This window comes from Hevea brasiliensis, chromosome 16 (assembly GCF_030052815.1).
Source record: "Hevea brasiliensis isolate MT/VB/25A 57/8 chromosome 16, ASM3005281v1, whole genome shotgun sequence".
Lineage (NCBI taxonomy): Eukaryota > Viridiplantae > Streptophyta > Magnoliopsida > Malpighiales > Euphorbiaceae > Hevea > Hevea brasiliensis.
Genome location: NC_079508.1, coordinates 70,277,345 through 70,300,457, shown reverse-complemented (window position 1 = coordinate 70,300,457; position 23,113 = coordinate 70,277,345). Strand labels below are relative to the sequence as shown.

Here is a 23,113-nt window from a genome sequence, read left to right as displayed (position 1 = left end):
GTGGGTGATGTTTCTTTTCAAAGGGCTTGCATGCAGAAGTTCATTTTATGTTGTCGGTCTGAGATGTTCCGTTCAGATATTTTCCGCTGCATCTTGTCTACCTTAAGGGTATGTTTGGGGAGGGAGGAAAGTAAAAAGGGAAAGAAAATATGAGAGGAAAATAAATTTATTTTTTCGTTCTTTTATTTGGATTAAGTGAAAAATAAAAGGGGATAAAAAATATTGAAGAGAAAATAAAATTATTTTATTTTTTTTTTAAATTAAGAGAAAAGTATGAGAAAAATATTTAAAAATATAAAAATATTTTTATATTTAATAATTTTTTTTTTAATTTAAGAATAAAATTATAATTTTATTATCCGTAAAATAACTTTTCCTCTAATATTTTCTTCTCTCAATCCAAACAAGAAGAAAAAAAAAAAATTTTTATTTTCATTCCTTACTTTCTCATTTTTATTTTCCTCCCATCTTTTTTTTTTTTTCCCTTCCCAAACACAGTGTAAATTGATATCATGAAGCGCACTGCATGATAGGGCCAGCTGTAGAGCAGAAGAAACAAAGTCCAGTAAATTTCTTGTGGTGAGTCTTTGCATTCTCTGAAACTTTAATAGATTTCTCCATCAACAAACAAATATTCTGGTTTTCCAGCAGCTCATTTCCAACATATTTTACTGAACACGTTTAGATGATCTTTTAGCTTTTTTAGCATTCAGATATATATGCATATATATCAAGTGCACTTTCTTTGTTTCCGGAGAACTAGAATTAGTGTTTGTCCTACAACTGTTAGATTTGTTAGATTTATCAAATTCAAATCTGAATTTTCCCTTTGGAAATTTACAGATATATGATCAAGACAGAGAGAAGCAACATCAACATGGAGAATGGATTTTGGGCGCTGCTTTGTGGTGATACTATGAAGAAATGCAATCTAAGCTTTCACGCCTTAATCAATCCATATTCTTGTAGCAATCACCTTTTGATCATTTCTGCTGATATTCTGCTTATGTTGATTATCTGTTATATCTGCGCGTATAAATCAGTCTCAAGCAAGCTTGTAGTAGCACCATTCCAATCTCAACGTTTCTCTCCAGTGCTAATAGTTTCAGCCATTCTCAACGGCATTTTGGGTTTGGCTTACTTAGGCTTGGGATTATGGATTGTGGTTGAGGAAATAAATAGAGATGATACTATTTTCCCAGCGCATGAATGGCTAATGATGTTATTCCAAGGATTCACATGGTTGCTGCTGAATCTAACGGTAACCCAACGGAATCTCTTCCTTCCGCATATTGGAGCTTGGAAGTTTTGTTCCATTATCACCTGCTTGTTGTCTGGACTTATCTGCATTTTGTCTTTTTGGGCAGCTATTATGGATAAAAAAATGTTGGGTCAATTTATTTTGGAAATCTTCTCCTTTCCTGGAGCTATTCTGTTTCTCATCTGTTGTTTCAAGGGACATATTTATACAGGCACTGATTCAGGAATCAACGATGATGCTTCCTATGAATCATTGCCAAGTGAGCAAGCAAATGCTATTGGTTCAAAGGAGAATGTTACTCCATTTGCCAAAGCGGGATTTTTCAGTCGAATGTCATTTTGGTGGTTAAATCCATTAATGAAGAAAGGTAAGGAAAAAATACTGGAAGATGAGGATATTCCATTGCTAAGGCAAGAAGATCAAGCAAAGACTTGTTTCTTGACTTATATGGAGCAGATAAGAAGACGGAGACAGAAAGGATCATCTGAGTCTCCTTCAATGTTATCAGTGATCATTTCTTTGCACTGGAAAGAAATTTTGATCTCTGGATTTTTTGCGTTAACCAAGGTAGTTACCACGTCCGCTGGTCCTCTGTTTTTAATGGCCTTCATTGATGTTGCTGAAGGCAAAGCAGCTTTTACGTACGCGGGTTATGTATTGACAGTAGGTCTGTTTTTGGTAAAATGCTTAGAATCTCTGTCAGAGAGGCAATGGTTCTTTCGAACTAGGCTAATAGGGCTTCAAGTGAGATCCATGCTATCTGCAGCAATCTATCAAAAGCAACTAAGACTTTCAAATGCTGCTAAGGTAGCTCATTCTCCTGGTCAGATAGTGAATTATGTGACTGCTGATGCTTACAGAATTGGCGAGTTCCCATTTTGGTGTCATCAGATATGGTCAACATTCTTTCAGCTATGTCTTGCCTTGCCTATCGTCTATTATACAGTTGGGCTAGCAACTGTTGCAGCTGTAATTGCCATCATATTAACCGTGCTTGCAAGTTATCCATTGATCAAGTCGCAGGTTAAATATCAGAGAAAGCTCATGGTAGCACAAGATAAGAGACTGAAGGCTATTACAGAGGCACTTGCCAATATGAAAGCCTTGAAGTTATATGCTTGGGAGACATTGTTCAAGAATGCTATAGAGGGATTACGGAAAGAAGAAATTCAGTGGATATTAGGAGTTCTGTTACAAAAAGCATACCAGATAGTTTTGTTTTGGTCATGTCCTGTTCTAATACCAGCCATTACTTTCTGGACGTGTTATATCCTCAGAATTCCGCTTTCTGCTAGTCAAGTATTCACATTTCTGGCAAGTTTGAGGATTGTTCAGGAGCCAGTTAGGTTGATCCCTGATGTTGTGGGAACCTTCATTGAAGCAAAGGTTTCATTAGATCGGATTGCAACGTTTCTTGAAGCACCAGAACTGCAGAACAGAAATATAAGGCGGAAGTGCAGCAGCAAAGAGCTTAATCAATCCATTTTTATTGAGTCCACTGAAATTTCATGGGACACTGATTCAAGCAAGACAAAGGCTACATTACGGAACATAAATTTGGTGGTTCAAGCAGGAGAAAAGATTGCGATTTGTGGAGAGGTTGGCTCTGGAAAATCAACCCTTTTAGCTGCAGTGCTTGGCGAAGTTCCAAAAATTAATGGAACAGTAAGTGCAAATAACACCAAATTTTGACATCTTATGCTTGAGTTTTCCCTTGAAAGCACAGGCTATAGGAGAAAGAATAGAAGAACTATTAGGATAGTATGACTTTTTTAATTTTATTTCCTGTTGCATAGGGACCGAGAAATAGAAAAATACATATATATAGGCTAATAAAATATGCACTTCCTTTATCAGGTATGAAATTTCTCTGAGACATTTCAGTTCATGGAAAGTCTAATTGTGTACTGAACTTTTAATGATGATCGAGAAGTCTTATGAAAAGCTCCTGAATCTGTTATTTTTCAGGTTCATGTTTATGGGACGGTAGCATATGTTTCTCAGGCTGCATGGATCCAGACAGGGACTATAAAAGAAAATATTCTGTTTGGGTCAGCATTGGATCCAGTAAGATATCATGAGGTACTTAAGAAGTGTTCCCTAGTGAAGGACCTTGAGATGCTTCCATTTGGGGACCTCACTCAGATTGGAGAAAGAGGTGTAAATCTAAGTGGTGGACAGAAACAGCGCATTCAACTTGCACGTGCACTGTATCAAGATGCAGATGTGTATCTCTTGGATGATCCCTTAAGTGCTGTTGATGCACATACATCAACCAGATTATTTAATGTACTGTATTTTTCACCTCTATGCAGCCTGATTTATCAAGGACGTGATTGTCCTAATGACTGGAAGTTGGACTGTTGCAGGAATATGTCTTAGGAGCTTTGTCTATGAAGACAGTGTTACTCGTGACCCACCAAGTCGAGTTCCTTCCTGCTTTTAATTCTATTTTGGTTAGCTATCTCTAAGATTGATGCTCTTTCACCATCATCCTATTATTAGTTCTGAAAGTGACATTGTATTCAATAATTTGACAAATACTAGTTAAATTAGTCCAAGCAATCAATTAATATGAATCTTGATGTCCTAACAGTTAATGTTTGCTGGAGAAATCATACAAGCAAACACTTACGATCAGCTGCTGGCTTCCAGTCAAGAATTCCAAAGCCTTGTCAACGCACAAAAGAACTCTGCTGCTTCTGATAGGCAAGTTGTGCATACTTCTGACAAAAGAGGTGCATCTTTCAAAGAGGAAATACAGAAAGTTCATGTTGAAGAACAATTAAGAGAACGTTTGGGAGATCAATTGATTAAGCAAGAAGAAAGAGAAATAGGAGACACTGGTTTCAAGCCTTACAAACAGTACTTGAGTCACAGAAAGGGCTTTCTGTACTTTTCTTTGGGAACCATATTCCACATAATATTTGTACTAGGGCAACTGATACAAAACTACTGGTTGGCTGCCAACATCCAGAATTCTCATGTAAGCAGAGTTCTCATGTTTGAATTTTACACAGCAATTGGCTGTGTTTTGGCAGTCGTTTTGCTGTTAAGATCCTTCACCATAGTTCTATTAGGCTATGGGGCATCGAAATCTATATTTTCTACAATGCTGACTTCTCTTTTCCGAGCACCAATGTCCTTTTTTGATTCAACACCTCTGGGAAGGATCATCAGCCGAGTAAGAAATTATAACTTCATTGCCATGTTAACATGGATAAAACTTCACAGGACTCACTTTTTTTTTTCTTCAGGTTTCATCTGATTTGAATATCATTGATATTGAAGTGGGATTTAGATTGGCAATTGCATTAGGCACAACCATCAACACCTACACCAACTTTGCTGTATTGGCTTTTTTCACTTGGCCGGTCTTGTTTGTCATCATTCCCACGGTTTCTTTAAGCATCCTCCTGCAGGTATGAGAAAAAACCACTCCTGTTCACTCTTTATTTGTTTTGCCATCTTTACCATGAGTTATATAAGCATAATTTCAGGGATATTATGAAAAAAATGGTTGCGTATTCCGCAAGTATAAGGGTTGTTCAAGTAGTAAAGAAAAGATATCGTCCCATAGAAATTTGTTGTTTGAGTACCAAACTATAAATGTCACAATTATTTGGGCTATCGATGATTTGTGCCAAAAATAGAGTAAAAGATACAGCAAATTAAATTGAGAAAAATAAGAAAATTATAATGAATTAAGCAATTAAAATTCTAAGCACTATACTAATTTACTAAAATCTCAGCAAGTAACAAAAGATTTAATTAATTAATGGTAAAAATTGATTTCAGAGTTGAGGTTCATGAAGTAAATTTCATTAAGATTTGAATAGGCAAAGTCAAGATTAAGGGAGATACAAGTTTGAAAGAATATGATTCTGATCTCATTTAATTTCTCTTTCAAACAAACTAAAGAGTGTTTTAAAGGAAACTAAACCACATTCTTATGCGATGTTTAATTAACCAAAACCCTTTAAGCATTTTAATCAACTTAAAAATTTCTCTTAACCCACTAGTTTATTTCTAACACTAGGTGATTAAGTTCATTATCTTGATTATCTATCATAGATTTTCACCTCTCGGTCATTCAAGAATAAAACTCAAAGGATACCAACAATGGGTATGTAAATAAGCACACAAGATAAGAATCAAAACTTATATATACTAAAATCTGGTTAAAATCAGTCCAAATCCACAAATAAAACTTAAATCATTACACTCAACTTTGAAATCTTAAGTATCTACTCACTCATGCTTGTATTTACAAGTAGAAAATATGAAATAGAGCAAGAAAACATGAAAATAAAACTAAAAATAAAAGAACCAAGAAGAAGACAATCTAAATTTATGAAAATATAAGCTGGAAAACGTCACTCTGCAGGTGTTCCCTCTTTTGATTTTTCTCTCTCTTTTTTCTTATGGTAAAAATAAGAATATGATGCTTATATATCCCCTCAAGGTTTGCCCTAAAAATAGTCTCTAAAGAGATAAAGACAAAATGTGTGAAAAGAGAAAATTTTTCCATGTCAGTAAATTTGCCAGCGCCATCTCACATGCCTCATGTTGATTTAAGTTGTTTTCCACATGCCTCATGTTGATTCGGAAGAGGAGCTTTTAGATTCTGCACGACCAGCTACATAGGGCATGTGGGAGTCCCTGAAAGTCTCGGCGTGTTTTGTTCCAAAATCTCTGTTTACACGACCCGCCATACGGGGTATGTTAAAGCCCATGAAACTTTCAGCGTGTTTTATTCCGAAGTCTCTGTTTACACGACCCAATGTGAATTTATATGCCTCATGTAGATTTCTGCTGGTTAACTCTTATCTTCACATGACCCTCAACACGGGGCATGTTGAGGCCCTTGAAAGTCTAGGCTGATCTTCTTCTTTAAGCAAATTTTTTTCACTTTTCACACTATTTTAAGCTTTCAAATCACTTTGAATTTCTTCTATATGGACCTTTTTGCCTTTAAACCTTATTAAAACCTATCAAAAATATTAAAATTCCAAAAATCAAATATAATGAAACTAAAATTAATAAATTGACTAAAATAAACATTAAAAGCATAAAATTACTAAACTAAAAAGGCAAAATAGATGCAAAACTACCCTAAAATATCTATATAAAATGGGTTTATCAAATTCTCCCAAACTCAAATCTTTGCTTGTCTTCAAGCAAATTAAAAACAATTATATGCAATTGGGGTGCCTATTCTTAAATTCATGAGAATCACTCATTCAAGCTTTCAAACTTATCTTTAGCCACCAACACACCATATACCCACTTTTAAGTTATAAGAAATTCAATTCTCACCAAAGTTATCACCGCTTAGCCTTGGGTCAATTATTCATTCCATCAAACCCAAACCAATCAATTACATAGAGAAATCATGCTAAAATAGGCTCTAAAACAATCCATAAACTAAAGCGTCTCAAATGATGATGGAAATAGTATAAATGGATGAATAATGTGCCAATTCCATAGGCAAACCAACTAATCCAATATCCACTAATGTAGCAAAACACAATCAAGAGATCAAAAGGACTTTTAATGGTTGTAATGGGGCTAAGGGGTAATAATGTGGCTAACAAAGAAAAAGTAAAAGGAAAGCAAAACATGAAAATAATTAAATTGTTAAAAAGATCAAGATACACTTTTCTTTTATTATTATTATTATTATTTTTTTTTATTTTAAGAATCAAATGGGAGGAAGAACTTTACAATAAATCACTAATGCTAGCATACAATTTTTACAACTCTTTTAGGGACTACATAAATAACATTGAATTTTGCATTGTAATTGTCCCTTTTTAATCCACCCCCAAACTCATTTCTTTGTATACTTGGGTGGTAAATATATATATTTTTTTTATTCGCAACATGATATGATTGCTAGCCAATTTTACGTTAGTACTTCTCCCACTTGATTGTTATATACCCTTCTTCATCTTTTTTTTTTTTGGTGCATATCTATCAGTTAAACAAATTATTCTCACGAAGGGTAGGTAAGTGTTTAGATTTATGGCTAGGTAAATTATGGGTGCCAAGGAAATAAAGGGTATAAATGAAGGCTCAAATTGGTTTCAAAGGGAAAATTTAAAATGAGGTTGGTTAAGGTTAAAAATGTAGGTTTAAAATTCAAAGAATGCCTTAATCATTTCTCTTTTCAAGTGAATGCTAAAATTTCACCTCGAAATGTCTAGAAGGCTTGTTCTAGGATTGGTGAGACACAATTAGTTATTTCTTACTCTAGAGTTTTCTTAAGCAATCAAAACTCAATGTAATTAATTGAGTGACCCTTGTCTAAGAAGATATAAACCTATATAAGAATCTCATAACCTCATATCAATCCGGAACTTTTAATCCGTCAAACCCATCTACAGGCAAGCTCAATTGCTTTTCAAAATGATTCTCAATCTTCTAAGAATTAGATAAAAATTTATTTATATTTTTTTTTATGTATGCATGATTCTTAAAATGAATGCAAAAATTAAATAAAAATAAAAATAAAAAAAATGAAATAAAAACTATACGTAATCTATATGATATCTATATGCAAGTGTATATATTTACATGGTGTAGGTGTATGGTGTATGTGAACTAAGTAACTAAGTATAAATGAAATGCAATTTAAGTAATGTAAATGAAAAGAATTAAAAATTTTGCAAAAATTTTGCCCTCTCCCAAACTCAAATTAGAAAATGTCCTCATTGGCTTAATTGAAGTGGTAGAAATATTAATGAAATCAATAAATGATAACTTAGAAAGATATAAACTAAGAAAGAGTGGAACAAAGTTACCATATAGAACGTACATGCCTAGTGGTGAATGATCAGAATATGTACATGAGGCATATTAATTATAAGTATTGGGAGCATGAGGCATGTTAATCAAAAAGCATGAGGCGTGATGAAGTAAAGGTAAATTAGCATGTCCTGTGCCAACTGCTAAGTAACTGATATGGGGTATCAACATGGGGCATGTCATGCTCCATGAAAGTTTCGGTGATTTTTCAAAAATTTTAAAAATTTAAGGGAATGCAAATAGCTCATTGGAGTGCATAATCCTTAGCATGAGGCATGTTAAAGGGAAGTAGTGTCAACATGTGGCAGATGAATGTCGAGAAGTTACCTTAGAGGCAGAATTATCAAGGCTAAGAGAAGAGCAGCTGCTGTATTGTCAATAATTCAGTTATATGACTATTAAAAAGCAATATCAGTAATGTTATTATAATAGCCAATTGAAACTAAAATTAAAGAAAATGATCAATTCAATGGGAATCTGGATAACAAAGATAGTGCAAGTATCACAGCAAAAGAAACCAAAGCAGCCAGCAACAATGAACAAGCCAACGTAAGATTCATGAAGCAAACAGAATTAAAAGAAACAAAAATTAAATCATTTACAAATAGATAAAACATATAAATATTCCAACAACCAAGAAATTAATAGTTGAAGAATAAAGCAAACTGACCAATTTGCACAATTAAAAACTAAAGTTTCAGAAACTAACTGAAATTAACAAAAACAAAATTCTAAAACTAGACAACTGGTTGGTCTTCTTCATTGGTGGATGGCATAGGCTCATTTGCTGCTGCAGGTACTTGCTCAGTGGATTTCTCAGAAGCAGTATCCAGGCTTTCTACCATAGCCTTCATCTCTTTAAAAATGTCTTGGCCCCAGTTGTACAGCTAGTTAAAAGAGGCTGCCAGCTTATTGTAAATGTCATCATTTCTCTGTCATGGATTTTCTGCTTTTTCTTGAATGCAGAAAACTTCCTTTTAATCTTTTTCTCAAGCTTGGCTTGCTTCTGACCAAGAGTATCAACTTTAGCTTCTAAAGTCTTTAAAGCAACCATAATATCAGAATTAGCATCAGAAACAGGTTGTTGTGCTGCACTCATTCTATCAATTTTTGCTTCCAAATCCTTAAGAAGAACAAGTAAGTTTGATTGTCCAGCATTAGGTGGGTGCGAGCTAGAAGGACCAGCATCAGTATGCTGTCCTATACCCTGTGATTGCTGTTGCTCTGTACCCTCATGTCCCCCATTTACCAACACATAAACATCACCCCTCTTTACACAAATTTTTATTTGAGTCATAATAATTCTATCTAGAAAAGATTGGCCAACCATAGACACCATAGCATACTGGTCAGGGTTAAAAACTAAATGATTTTGCAATTACAGTCACCATCCCTCCAATAACTATACTGCCAGCTAAATGCTTAGAGATTATATGTTCCATATGAGAGCAAAGAAAATAAGCACCATTTATTTTTTTCTTCTCTTTCATGCACCATAAAAAGAATAAATCATTCTTTCCTATAACCCCATTACTGTGCCATCTACCTAGTATAGTGTAAGACATAAATCTTTGCAAGTATCTCAGAGCAGGGTCTTGAATAGCTGAGGCCTTAGCAGAACTAGGATTGTAATATTTCCCATATGGTGCAATAGACTTTCAAAATGTAGGGGGATCATAGATAGTCCTTTGCCACTTTATCACTTCTTCTCCATCACTACAAAAACCAAATAAAGCATTCACTTAAACAGTGTCAAGTTTTCTGTCCTAACCCAAACACCTAAAGAAAATGGTGTCCCTATGGTTACTTTGCATAGGTTGGAAGTCCAATTGCAATGAGCTTAAAAATTCAATTGTTAATTCCCTAAAAGCAGGTTCTTGAATCCTAGCAAAATCACTCCAACCTATATTTTCCAAATATTCACTAACAGATTCATAAAATCCTATCTCCCTGAGACTGTGTTCATCAATGTACTTGGAGGCTAAAATTTTCTTTTTAGCAAGGGCCTCATAACTTTTCCTCATTTCAAAGTCCTTAAAAGTCCATGGGTAAGATGAGGTTACCTGACTTCCAGATGGAGGGATAACTGGAGCAGTTTGAGACACTGTTGGTGAATGATGCGGGGGTGATTGGACCCTAATTGGAGAAGAAGAACCTTGCGGTGAGATAGGATTTTGGGTAGTAGAGCGGGTTACGGCACTAACGGGTCTTGGGGAATCAATTCTAGGTTGTTTCGGTGGAGCAAAGGAGCGGAGAGCTGGTTTCTTTCTTTTTCGTGTTTCATATACAGCTGAAGGGGCGTATTTGGTGTGTTTTTGGGAGGGAGGTGTAGCGTCTTGGGTGGCATTGTCAGGATTAGGGGTGGGATGAGAGGATTGGCGAGGTGGAGAGCTAGGGTTCGTATCGAGAATTTGGGGATTTAGGGACGGAATGGGTGTTTCGGGTTGAGCGTTGGGTGGTGTAGGGGTGACATGCCCTATGTGATTTGGTGTAAGATGAATAAAATGAGGCATGTTAGAATGCAAGGGAAAAATGACATGCCCCATGCTATTGTACATGAAGGGCTACATGAGGCATGTGAGACCCCTTGAAACTCTTGGCAGGTTTTACATTTTCAGCAATTTAAAGTGCCAAAAACAGGTTTTGGTGGTGACACTACCCCCAGCATACATCATGTTGAACCTAGTGTTAATTGACTTGATATAAAACCCAGAAATGTGATCCTAAACACACTAAAACCAAACCCAAAACACAATTTGCATAGAAATTTCACTCAAAATTCAATTGGAACCCAATTAATCGCTAAGAACAATTAAAATCTATCAATCCACCAAACACAAACTGAAACATTATTTAAGTAATATTCACATTAACAATCACACCATAAGTAATAACACCCAAATTCAACCCCAAACTTATCATTAAAAATTCATGAACAAGGAATAAAATTCTGCTGTAGACACTGTTCACATGGTTAAATTTCTGCAGAATTATATTATGAAAGTTCACAAATTATACAATGGCAAGTATCTCAATCTCAGTGCACTATATCAAAATTAATTACCCAAAAAGTAAAATCAAAAGCATGTTTCTATTGATTAGCATGAAAGTTCCTATATTTCTCACCAATTTCCTTAAAATGCTGCAACTAAAATGGCCTTTCACTCCATCATGTTGCTGCAATCAGACATAAAGCTTAAATTAGTTCAGATTTCACTTTGTTAAAAACAATATGCATCATAGAAGACAAATGTAAGGTTCAGCAACTTCCCAGGCATTAATTCTTTCAATTCAGCATACACATTTGCTTGAAAATCTCCACCAACCTGCAGAAAGAAATTTTAATGTCAAATTTAAGTTCAATGGGATATAAGATGAAACGAAATAAAAGAAAAATTAAGTATAAGGAAAAATTTTTGGGGTGCCTCCCAAAAAGCGCTAATTTTAGGTCATTAGCTTGACCCTCTTTAATTCAGTGAATTAGTGAATCATCAAGGAAACAACTTGTTTCCTTCTCAATGGGCTGGCCTGTGATATAAATCTTGAGCCTTTGACCATTAATTTTAAAAAGACCAGAATTTTCACTCCAAATATCCATAGCTCCATGTGGATAAACTTTGACGACCTTGAAAGGACCAGACCATCTTGATTTCAATTTTCCAGGAAAGAGTCTAAGTCTAGAATTATACAATAAAATCAGATCACTCTCTTTAAACTCCTTTCTTTTAATATACTTATCATGCCAAAATCTAGTCATTTCCTTAAAAATCCTAGCATTCTCATATGCATCCAACCTTATCTCTTCAAGTTCATTTAATTGAAGTAATCTTTCTCTCCAGCACTGTTTAAGTCAAAATTCAAAGTTCGGATTGCCCAATATGCTTTGTGCTCCAACTCAACTAGCAAATGACTTGATTTCCCATAGACTAGCTTAAAAGGTGTAGTTCCAATGGGTGTCTTGTAAGCTGTCCTGTATGCCCATAATGCATCATCTTGCCTCAATGACCAATCCTTCCTTGAATGATTAACAGTTTTTTCCAGAATTCTCTTCAATTCCCTATTAGATACTTCAACTTGCCCACTAGTCTGAGGGTGATAAGGTGTAGCTACCTTATGAGTAACACCATATTTCTTCAAAAGATTTTCAAACTGTTTATTGCAGAAATGAGATCCACCATCACTGATTATAGCTCTTGGAGCTCCGAATTTTGTGAAAATAAACTTTTTCAAAAATTTCACTACTATCTTTGCATCATTTGTAGGGGAAGCAATGGCCTCAACCCATTTAGACACATAATCTACACCTACAAAAATGTACTTATTCCCAAAAGATGATGGGAATGGTTCCCTGAAATCTATGCCCCAAACATCAAATAACTCAATCTCCAAAATTCCTTGTTGTGGCATTTCATTTTTCCTTGAAATATTCCCCACTCTTTGACATCTGTCACATCTTAAAATAAATTCTCTCACAATTTTAAACATGTGTGGCCAATAAAATCCAGCTTGAAGTATTTTACCTACTATTTTATCCACACTAAAATAACCTCCATAGTCAGAAGAATGACAATGCTCTAGAATGTTTCCTATTTCCTCTTCAGGCACGCATCTTCTAACTAGGCCATCATTACATCTCTTGAATAACAATGGATTCTCCCATGTATAAAATTTCATATCATGCAAAAATTTCTTTTTCTATTGATAGCTCAAATCTGGTGGGAGAACTCCACAAGACAGGTAATTGACAAAATCTACAAACCACAGCAATGCAGCAACAACAACTAGCAGTTGTTCATTCGAGAAAAACTCATCAATTGGCAATTCCTCTTCATTTCCATCCTTACTTTCATACTTAATCCTTGATAGATGGTCCACCACAATATTTTCAACTCCCTTTTTATCTTTAATTTGTAAGTCGCACTCTTATAGCAATAGAACCCATCTTATCAGTCTTGGCTTTGCTTCTTTTTTATTCATCAAATATCCTATGGCTACATGGTTGTCGACACCATATTTTGGCCGACCCATAGGCTCTGAAGTCACCCCCAGCACCAAGTCTCCATTCATTTCCGATCTCTCTTTGCTAGTCAATCACATTTTCGATCTCTCTTCAAAAGGAATCGAACCAATACCAGGTCTCCATATCATTTAAATCCTTATCGATCTCTCAAACCAATTATCAAGTCGTCCGGCCAGTCAATCACATTTCTGATCTCTTGTCAAACCAACATTAGGTCTTCATGCCATCCGATCCCCCTTTCATAAATATTGTAGATAATTGTTCAATAAAGTTGAGGTTTTAATCTGGCTTAATGATGCTTTCGATCTTAATTGTTCAAGTCAGGTTTCCAATTCAAATAGTCTTAAGTTCCGTTCAGTGTTTGTTCTTAGTTTAGGCCGATCTCATGTTTACAATGTTTTACCAATCTCTCTTACATAGATTAATAATTGCTTTTAAGTTGTTCTAATATGTTCAGATAATCAGGTGCTTATGCAACTTAGATACTTTCCGACATCGTCAAGTCATTGAACAAAAGAAAGAACTTCATTTCATTTCAAAATAAAAAAATACAAGTCATTCGGCTGGAGGATCACCCCCAGCCTGTTCTACATTTTGTTCCCCCTCTCTATCACCCTCAGCCTCCTCCTCGCTATCCTCTTCTTCTTGGGGAGCCAGGTCCACAATCCAGAAAAAGTCCTCCTCGAGATAACGCTTCTTGAGTTTGGCCAAAAGGTCCCCGTGGGCGTTCACATAAGCACCGGCCTCCCTCGTCACTGCCTCTTCTTCTTTTGCCTTAAGTTTTGTAGTGAGGCGTGCGATATCAGTAGCTCGGAGCGCCCGAGCTTGTTCAAGAGCATGGGCCTGTTTGGCCAATTTATCCTTATAGAATTTCATCCGCCCCTCAATTTCAGCTATATACTCCCGGGCGGATGAAAGTTGGGCTTGGGCGAAAACTGCTTCCTGACCCACCTTCTGGATCTCCTTCTTTAAATGATGAGCCTTTTCCCAGACGATATGTTGGTTCACCAAACTCTCCACACTCAGGCTCATAGTCTGGGTCAGGATATCATCGAGACTGTTTGGGGTTAGCCTATCCCGATCCTCCCGAAGGCAGATGGAGGCCCCCAAAACCTTAGCCAAACCCAGATTCTCCCGAACAGTTCGGTTCTTCTCTAGGGAGTGGATCAATACTTGAGCGTCGCGGGAGAGGGTTTTCGAGGTAGGTTGGGAAGGACCCCCTTCCGCACTCGAAGTAACTGGTGGAGGTGGCGGCGGCTCTTCATGTCGCGGAGGAGACCGAACCAATTCTACTTCAGGGATTGGCGGTCCCGAGGGTCGGGACGAGCCTCCCTGTGTCTGCCCTGGATCGTGCCTTGGTGTCTGAGAGGCCTCGACATACTTCATCTCCAGCACATTTCTGGAGACCTCTCTCTTTCGCTTTCGGCTCTCCTTGGAAGCCTCGCTGCCCGCTATGTCACACCTTACCCCTCTGTAAGGTATAACATGATCCCGTATAATACTTAATGAACTACCGAACTTCACCTATCGATAACTCATTAAGTACCCTACAAAGGATTTTAAAACAATTTTCTTACATTTTGGAAGTGATGAGCATTTTGGTAGAAATTAAAAATCATTTATTCAAAGTTTAAATACTAGTAAAAAATTTTTGTCCATTTTAATTTTGCCGCAAATTTTATAAAAATTTTGACGGAGTTCCATTTGTATTTGGAGAAAACAGTTCTTCAAATACCTGAAAAAAACACTTCCAATAATTTTCTCAACTCCCAACCCTCAATTAATCTCAAATCAACTCAATTCAATTCACTTCAAAATAATTCCACAATCCAAATTAAAATTTATCATCTCAAAATATTTAATAACTTCATTCACAAGGCATAGAGTATGAAATTCACAAGTACAAATATTAATTTACAGAAGAAAATCTAAAAATAATATTATTACAATTTATTTTACAACTGCTCAACTTTACATTGATACATAAAGCGTTATAATATTTACATCAAAATTAACTACAAGGGTATAAAATGATACCCGTACAAAAGATCAGTGTGGTCCTCAACTCAATAGCAGCTCATTCTACTGCTTTTTCCTTGCTCTTATCTGCGACAGCAAAATAAGCTATCGCTGAGTATAAAAATACTCAATGGTGCACAATAAAAATTTAAAATATGATACATAAATCATTCATTGCCAAAACATAATTTAAATATTTCACAATCACATTTCACAATTATCAAAACTCAGAATAATACAATTTAGTCAAATAATTTAATAAACACAGTGTTGCCAAAATCATACACAACTTAAGCCATGACACAGAATTTCCGATCAATGCCGTGTTGTACACCACAACAAAGCAATCTACAACCTCACTAATCGAAATCAATGAGGGAGGTGGCTAGCTAGCTAATGAGTACTCATCCGATCTCAACCTCAACTGGCAAGCCAGAGAGGGAGGAAAATAAATGATCTCAACCCCATAAATGGAGGAGGAATAATGTGATACTGTCATGCTAAGTGTGAACACAAAATCAATTCAAAATAATTTATTTAAATAATTTATGAGAAATCTGATCAATTTTCAAAGTCATATTTGCGATTATAAAATGGCAACACAGTACATAATTAGTCACAGAAGTCAAATTTTTGAGAATAAAATATTTAAACAAGAATTATTGTGCACAGACCTGACGTAAGTCGCCTCTAGGCCTTGACTCAGTCTCTCAGAGCTTCCAAGCCTTTTTCAGCTGAAACACACAGTTTCACAGTATTTCAGTACCATAACTTAGCATAAATTCAAAAATAAATTTAACTTCACTTTTACCTAGCTTTAATGTGCTAAATTCGACATTCTCGAAGTTTTTGTGTTTCGGGTTACTATTCACAATACTATTCAAGTCAAATTGTTGACTTTTTAAGGCTTAATAGGTATGGGAACTCTAACTTCACCCACATACCACATTTTGGTCATTAAATTTGTTGGTTTTGGTCATTTTCTCAAAACTTAAGTCCTTTAGGCAAAATTGTCAAATTTTCAGTTTTGGTGTCCCTAGTTGCACTGTTCCATTGGTCATTCTACTGTTAGAATTTGGCAAACCTTTCTTCATAGAAAATGTTCCCTATTGTCTTAAGTTTATTCTCCTTTTTGAATCATTTCAATTGGAGTTTTGTAGCTCAAGTTATGGCCATTTGAACCATGGCTGCCGGATTGAATACAACCCAGATTTTCTGGGCAATTTTGGTTCTGGCAGTTTTGGGTCACCAACTTGGGGTGGCCAAATAGCTTGGTTGCTGGTAGAATTTGAGCTGGTGTTCTTCATGAACGTTTTAGGTCTATATCTCATATAACCTCTAGTAAAATTTCAGGTCATTTTGATCTGCCTAGCTCGAGTTATGACCAAATGAACAAACATTGTTCATTTGGTCAGTTTGTAGAGGGCAACCTGCAATTTTCCAACTTTAGTCAATTTGTTCACTAGGTTTTGGTTACTTTTTGGGCATGCTTCCTGAATGAAAATTGTGTCATTTAGTGTCTATTTTCATCCCCAATTGGTCCCATACCAATTGGACTTGTAAAATTTCATTTTTGGTCCCTCAAAGTTGACTTGGTCATGCTGCCAGCAGCATGACCACACTCCCTCCGAATTTGACTTTATTTCCAACCATTCCAACACAACTCATTTGGTCACAAATGACCATTTTTCACTTCAAATTAGGTCAAAGACATCATTTCTCACATTTTTGGTCCATAAACCCTAAGTCCCAAAACCCTAACTTACTAAATTGTTGCATTTACCCACATTTAATGCTTTTAACTATAATCACTAAGCTAATTGGGGTTTATATACTCATTCAAATCCATCAAACTATGCAAATCATACTCCCCTTCATGCTGGCCAAATTTCAGTTTAGTCCTCTACAAGTGTTTTTATTTCATTTCTTTAGTTTCTAAGCTCATTTCAATAACTAAATATGCATTTGATTACATAATTGGTAGTTAGAAGACTAACCTTTGCTTGGAGGGTTTATTGGCTTTCCTTTCTTCAATTCTTTCTTCTTCTTTTTACTCTCTAATGTTTCCTCAACATGTAAGGAGAATTTTTTGTGTTGCGACTTTGTGAATTTATGGGATAGAGTAGGGAAATTCAAGCTTCCTTTCCCTTAACAATGATGGAACAAAGTGAAAGAATGTGGAGAGAGAGGTGAGGCGGCAAGTTTGGGTAAGGAAGATGACTTTATTTTTTTTTTCTTTTCTTTTCTTTTATCTATTTTAGCTTATGGAAGACCCAAAAAAAATCTAATTAATTAAATATATTAATTATTACTTTTATGGCATCATGCATGATGTCATCTCCTTACACTTTTTCATTTTTTTTTATTAGTTCTTTAATTTAATTCTCGATTCCAAAATTTTCTTTTCTCCGATTTTATTTGACAATTAGGTCAGGAGTCAACTCTCGGGGTCAATTGACCAAATTGCCCCTTGCCGGGTTATTCCGGTTTGTAAATAATTCAATATTTCTTCCGACTCCCTGACCTAATTATTTGACTGACTTAACAGTTCTTTTTCGTGATTTTCTCTTTTCCACTGTGTTCATAAGGGTCCTAAGGACCGCAACGTCACATTTTACAGTTCGAAATTTGAGTTTAAAATGACTTCGCAGTCCTTTCCGAGAAGGTCACCCATCGCTGTGACTCTCGGCTCGTTTAACTTCTTATATTCTGTTTTTCTTATTTTTACTTAACTAATTGACAATTTCTTTTTCGTGATTTTCTCTTTTCCACTGTGTTCATAAGGGTCCTAAGGACCGCAACGTCACATTTTACAGTTCGAAATTTGAGTTTAAAATGACTTGTGATCCTTTCAGAAGGTCACCCATCGCTGTGACTCTCGGCTCGTTTAACTTCTTATATTCTGTTTTTCTTATTTTTACTTAACTAATTGACAATTTCTAATTATTTGTGTTTATGGCTTCTTTAGTTGTCTTAAGTGTGGTTCTAATCTCCTTAATTGTCCGGACCAACAACGGTCACCGGAATAGTGAAATATACCAGGCTATACAAATAGGAGTGTTACAATTCTCCCCCCCCCCCCTAAAATAAATTTCATCTCGAAATTTTACCTGGTATCAATCTCTGAACAGCTGTGGGTGCTGTCTCCTCATGTCCTCCTCTCGTTCCCAAGTAGCTTCTTGGCTCGAATGATGGTTCCACAACACTTTTGCCAATGATATATGCTTGTTCCGTAGCTGCTTCACCTCATAAGCTAGAATCTTTATGGGTTCTTCTTCATATGTGAGGTTTGGATTCACTTCAATTTCTTCTACTGGTAGTACATGAGATGGGTCTGATCGATACATCCTCAACATAGACACATGGAAGACATTATGTATCTTCTTCAACTCTAGAGGTAGTGCCAAATGATATGCCAAATGACCCACTCTTTCCAGAACCTCATATGGCCCGATAAAACGAGGACTTAGTTTTCCCTTTCTGCCGAATCTCATAATCCTCTTCCAAGGAGAAACCTTGAGGAAAACTTTCTCACCCACTGCATACTCAATATCCCTTCTTTTCAAATCAATATAGGACTTTTGACGGTCTGATGCAGTTTTAAGTCGATCTTTGATCACCCTGTTTTCTCTTCAGTCTGTTGAATAATTTCGGGTCAAATCATTTTCACCCACGTCATCCCAACACAACGGGGTTCTATATTTTCTGCCATACAAAGCTTCATATGGAGGCATCCCAATGCTTGATTGGTAGCTGTTGTTGTAAGCAAACTCAATCAAAGGCAAGTGTGTATCCCAACTGCCCTCAAACTCAATCACACAAGCCCGTAGCATATCCTCCAAGATCTGAATTACCCTCTCAGATTGGCCATCTGTCTGTGGGTGGAATGCAGTACTGAAGTTCAATTTAGTTCCTAGGGCTCTCTGAAGACTACCCCAGAATCTAGAAGTGAACCTAGGATCTTTGTCTGATACAATGGATACTGGCACTCCATGAAGTCTCACAATCTCATCGATGTACAACCTGGCCAATCTGTCTAAACTATAGTCCATTTGGACTGGCAGAAAATGAGCAGACTTAGTCAGTCTATCGACAATGACCCATACTGCATCATGACTCTTCTGTGTCTTTGGAAGTCCCATCACAAAATCCATTGTTATTCTCTCCCATTTCCATTCTGGCACTGGTAATGGATGTAATAACCAAGTGGGTACTTGATGCTCTGCCTTTACTTGCTGACAAGTTAGGCATTTAGAAACAAACTCTGCCACATCTCTTTTTAAACCCATCCACCAGTAATGCTCCTTTAGCCCTCTATACATTTTTGTACCACTAGGGTGCATGGCAAAAAGAGACTCATGTGCTTCCTTCAAAATAATCTGCCTCAAATCAATATCATTAGGAACACACATTCTGCCCTGGTGTAGCAATAGACCATCATCTCTTATTGAGAATTATGGTTTCTTGCCCTGCCGAACTTCTTCCAACAGCTTCTGATACCTTTCATCATTCTAAGCAGTCATTCTGATATGATCAATCAACACTGGCTGTACATGCCATGCAACTGCTGTTTGCCCCTCATCATTAATCTCTAAGCTAGCATGCAATGATTTTAACTCATGTACCAAAGACAAAGGAGTAACCCGTAGACTTGCCATAGTCTTGCGACTTAAGGCGTCAGCCACAACATTAGCTTTCCCTGACTGATAGTCTATTAGATAATCATAGTCTTTTATCAACTCTAACCATCTCCTCTGTCTCAAATTCAACTCTTTCTGGGTGCCCATATACTTCAAACTCTTATGATCCGTGTAGATGTAGCACTTCTCCCCATACAAATAATGTCTCTAGATCTTAAGAGCAAACACAATAGCTGCAAGCTCCAAGTCATGTGTCGGATAATTCCTCTCATGCGGTTTTAGCTGGCGTGATGCATAGGCAATGACATTTCGATCTTGCATCAATAAACAGCCTAGCCCATTGTGAGAAGCATCACTATAAACTGTATATTCTTTACCCGGTGCAGGTAAAGTCAGGACTGGAGCCTCAGTCAAACATCTTTTCAATTCATCAAAACTTTGATGTCATTTGTCCGTCCACTGAAATTTCACATCCTTTCTAAGTAGCTTGGTCAATGGAGATGCCAACATGGAGAATCCCTTCACAAATCGACGGTAGTATCCAGCTAACCCTAGAAAACTGCGAATCTCTGTGACATTTCTGGGTGGCTTCCAATTAAGGACAGCTTCAATCTTGCTAGGATCTACCTTAATACCCTCTGCTGATACTATGTGCCCCAAAAAGGATATCTCCTTCAGCCAAAATTTACATTTCGATAATTTGGCGTACAACTGTTTCTCCCTCAAAGTCTGCAGTACAATCCGCATATGTCTATCATGCTCTTCTGCATTCCTCGAATAGACCAATATATCATCGATAAATACCACAACAAACTGGTCGAGGTATGGTCTGAAGATAGTGTTCATCAGATCCATAAAAGCAGCCGGAGCATTAGTTAACCCGAATGGCATAACCAAGAACTCATAATGGCCATAACGGGTTCTGAAGGCAGTTTTAGGAATACTCTGCTCTTGTACTTTCAGCTGATAATAACCTGATCTCAGGTCAATTTTGGAGAACACAGTTGCACCTCTCAACTGATCAAATAAGTCATCAATGCGAGGCAATGGGTATCTGTTCCTTATTGTCACCTTATTCAACTGCCGATAGTCAATGCATAACCCGAGAGTGCCATCCTTCTTCTTTACAAACAATATTGGCGCTCCCTAAGGTGACACACTAGGGCGGATAAAGCCTTTATCAAGCAGCTCTTGCAACTGTACTTTCAATTCTTTTAGTTCTGCTGGTGCCATTCTGTATGGCATTATGGAGATTGGGTCCACACCAGGCATAACATCAATTTCAAACTGCACTTCTCTTTCTGGAGGTAATCCTGGCAATTCATTAGGAAATACATCCAAAAAGTCGCATACAGTAGGAATGTCCTTCAGTGCTGGACTCCCCACTTGGGTGTCTATCACGTGTGCCAAGTACGCCTCACACTCTTTTCTAATCATTTTTCTGGCCAGTGCAGCTGAAATGATGTTTGAAGGCAATAACTGCCTCTCCCTATGAATTACTACATCACCATACTGAGGAAGACCAAAAGTGACTGTCTTCTGTCTACAGTCAATCATCGCATGATGCCTGGCTAACCAATCCATGCCCAAGATAATGTCATAATCTCTGAAGGGCATTTCAATTAAATCAGACAGAAAAGTGTGTCCTTGGAACACCAAAGGACAGTCCCTATATAGCCTATTTACCCTGACCTCCTGGCCTAATGGACTAGTTACTAGCACATCATAGTCCATTGGTACACACTGAATAGCAGTAGAACACATCACACTAGCACTAACATACGAATGTGTGGAGCCAGGATCAAATAACACATGTACATCTTGGTTAAGGATGGAAAAATTACCAGCTACAACGTCTGATGTTTCAGCCTCCTCCCTCTGACGCATGGTATACACTTTGACTGGTGCGCCACTGGTACTGGCTGGTTAACAGTGCTTTGACTTCCAGGAGTGTTACTAGGACCCCTACCTCTGCCTCTACCTCTAGCAGCTGACTGTGACCCTCTAGGTGCAGAGACTTGGGCTGATCCCTCAAATGTAGCAGAAGGTCCAGACCGGCGCGGACTAGTGCAATCCTTAGCAAAATGTCCGCTCCCTCCACAGTTAAAACATGCACCGGTGGCCTTGAAACAAACCCCACTGTGAGTTCTACCACAAGTTTCACACTGTCTTACTGATAGAGCTCCGCAGGGTGCCTGCTGGGTCTGCTGACCAGACCGGGGTGGTCTTTGGCCAGAAAATCTACCTCTGCCAGATCTACGGGAGCTGGATCCCCCAAACTGTTTCCTCTTCCCAGAACCACTCTCAGGTGCTTGTCCAGTAGTCTTTTCAGTCTTCTCTTTCTCTTATGTACCCTTCTTCACTGCCCCTTCTGATTCTATCCTTTTCAGTTCCAGGGCCTGTGAGATCAACTCAGCAAAATTCTGAAGTCGAAAACCCACAACTTGCATCCTCAAATTCGACCTTAACTCGGACTCAAACCTCTTACATCTGTCTTTGGGGGTGGAGACTAAGCTTTCAGCATTGTGGCTTAGCCTTGAGAAGTCTCTCTCATACTCTGCTATAGTTCTGTCCCCTTGTTTCAAACTCAGGAATTCTTGTAACTTCATATCCACATATGCATCAGGAACCCACTTCTGTCGAAATTCCCTCAAAAAGTCTGACCAGGTTAACACAGGTGGCTTAACTAGGCTGTGAGGGATGGTCTTCCACCATTCATACGCATCCCCTTGCAACAAGGAAACAGAATACTCGAACTTCAGCTCTTTCGTACACTGCAGCTTTCTGAAAACTCGTTCCATTCTTTCCAACCACTGTTCTGCCTCCAGTGGATCCACTGAGCCTTTAAACTCGATGGCCCCAAATTTCATCAATTTTTCATATTACCGAGCTGAGGGCTGTGGTTATACTACAGGTGCTTGCATCTGAACTTGGGGTTGCACATTTCCCGCCATTTGTTGGAAAAACGCAGCCATCTCACTGCATAAATCGAGGCTGATCGGTCTTTGGAGTAGGAGCTGGAGTGGCTGACCCACTCACATTCTGGAGTGCTGGGGCTTCCCCTTGAACCTCAGCCTCAACAGATTGTTCTTCAGAATAATCTCCTCCTTCCATTCCGTTTTCCTAAATTTTCTATTTCCTGAGATCAAACACAAGGAGGTTGACCTCCGTTAGTGCATATTCATGATGTAAATATGTCATATGTATCATTTAAAGACACTTGAGCAGTTGTACTTATCAATAAAATATTCATACACATAGTCAAAATTTATTGAAAAACCATGCTCTGATATCACTAAAACATGTCACACCTTACCCCTCTGTAAGGCATAACATGATCCCGTAGAATACTTAATGAACTAC

The 23,113-nt window shown here is 37.3% G+C and overlaps 1 protein-coding gene across 1 annotated transcript in view; it reads left to right on the top strand.

The window, feature by feature from the left end:
- Positions 1-625: 625 nt before the first annotated feature.
- Positions 626-23,113, top strand: part of LOC110656179 (uncharacterized) — a 51,699-nt gene continuing 29,211 nt past the window's right edge. The window contains 5 exon segments of the mRNA XM_058138505.1: positions 626-2,926; positions 3,230-3,550; positions 3,631-3,717; positions 3,858-4,445; positions 4,519-4,683. Coding sequence (XP_057994488.1) covers positions 848-2,926; positions 3,230-3,550; positions 3,631-3,717; positions 3,858-4,445; positions 4,519-4,683 — 3,240 coding nt within the window. The 5' untranslated portion in view covers positions 626-847.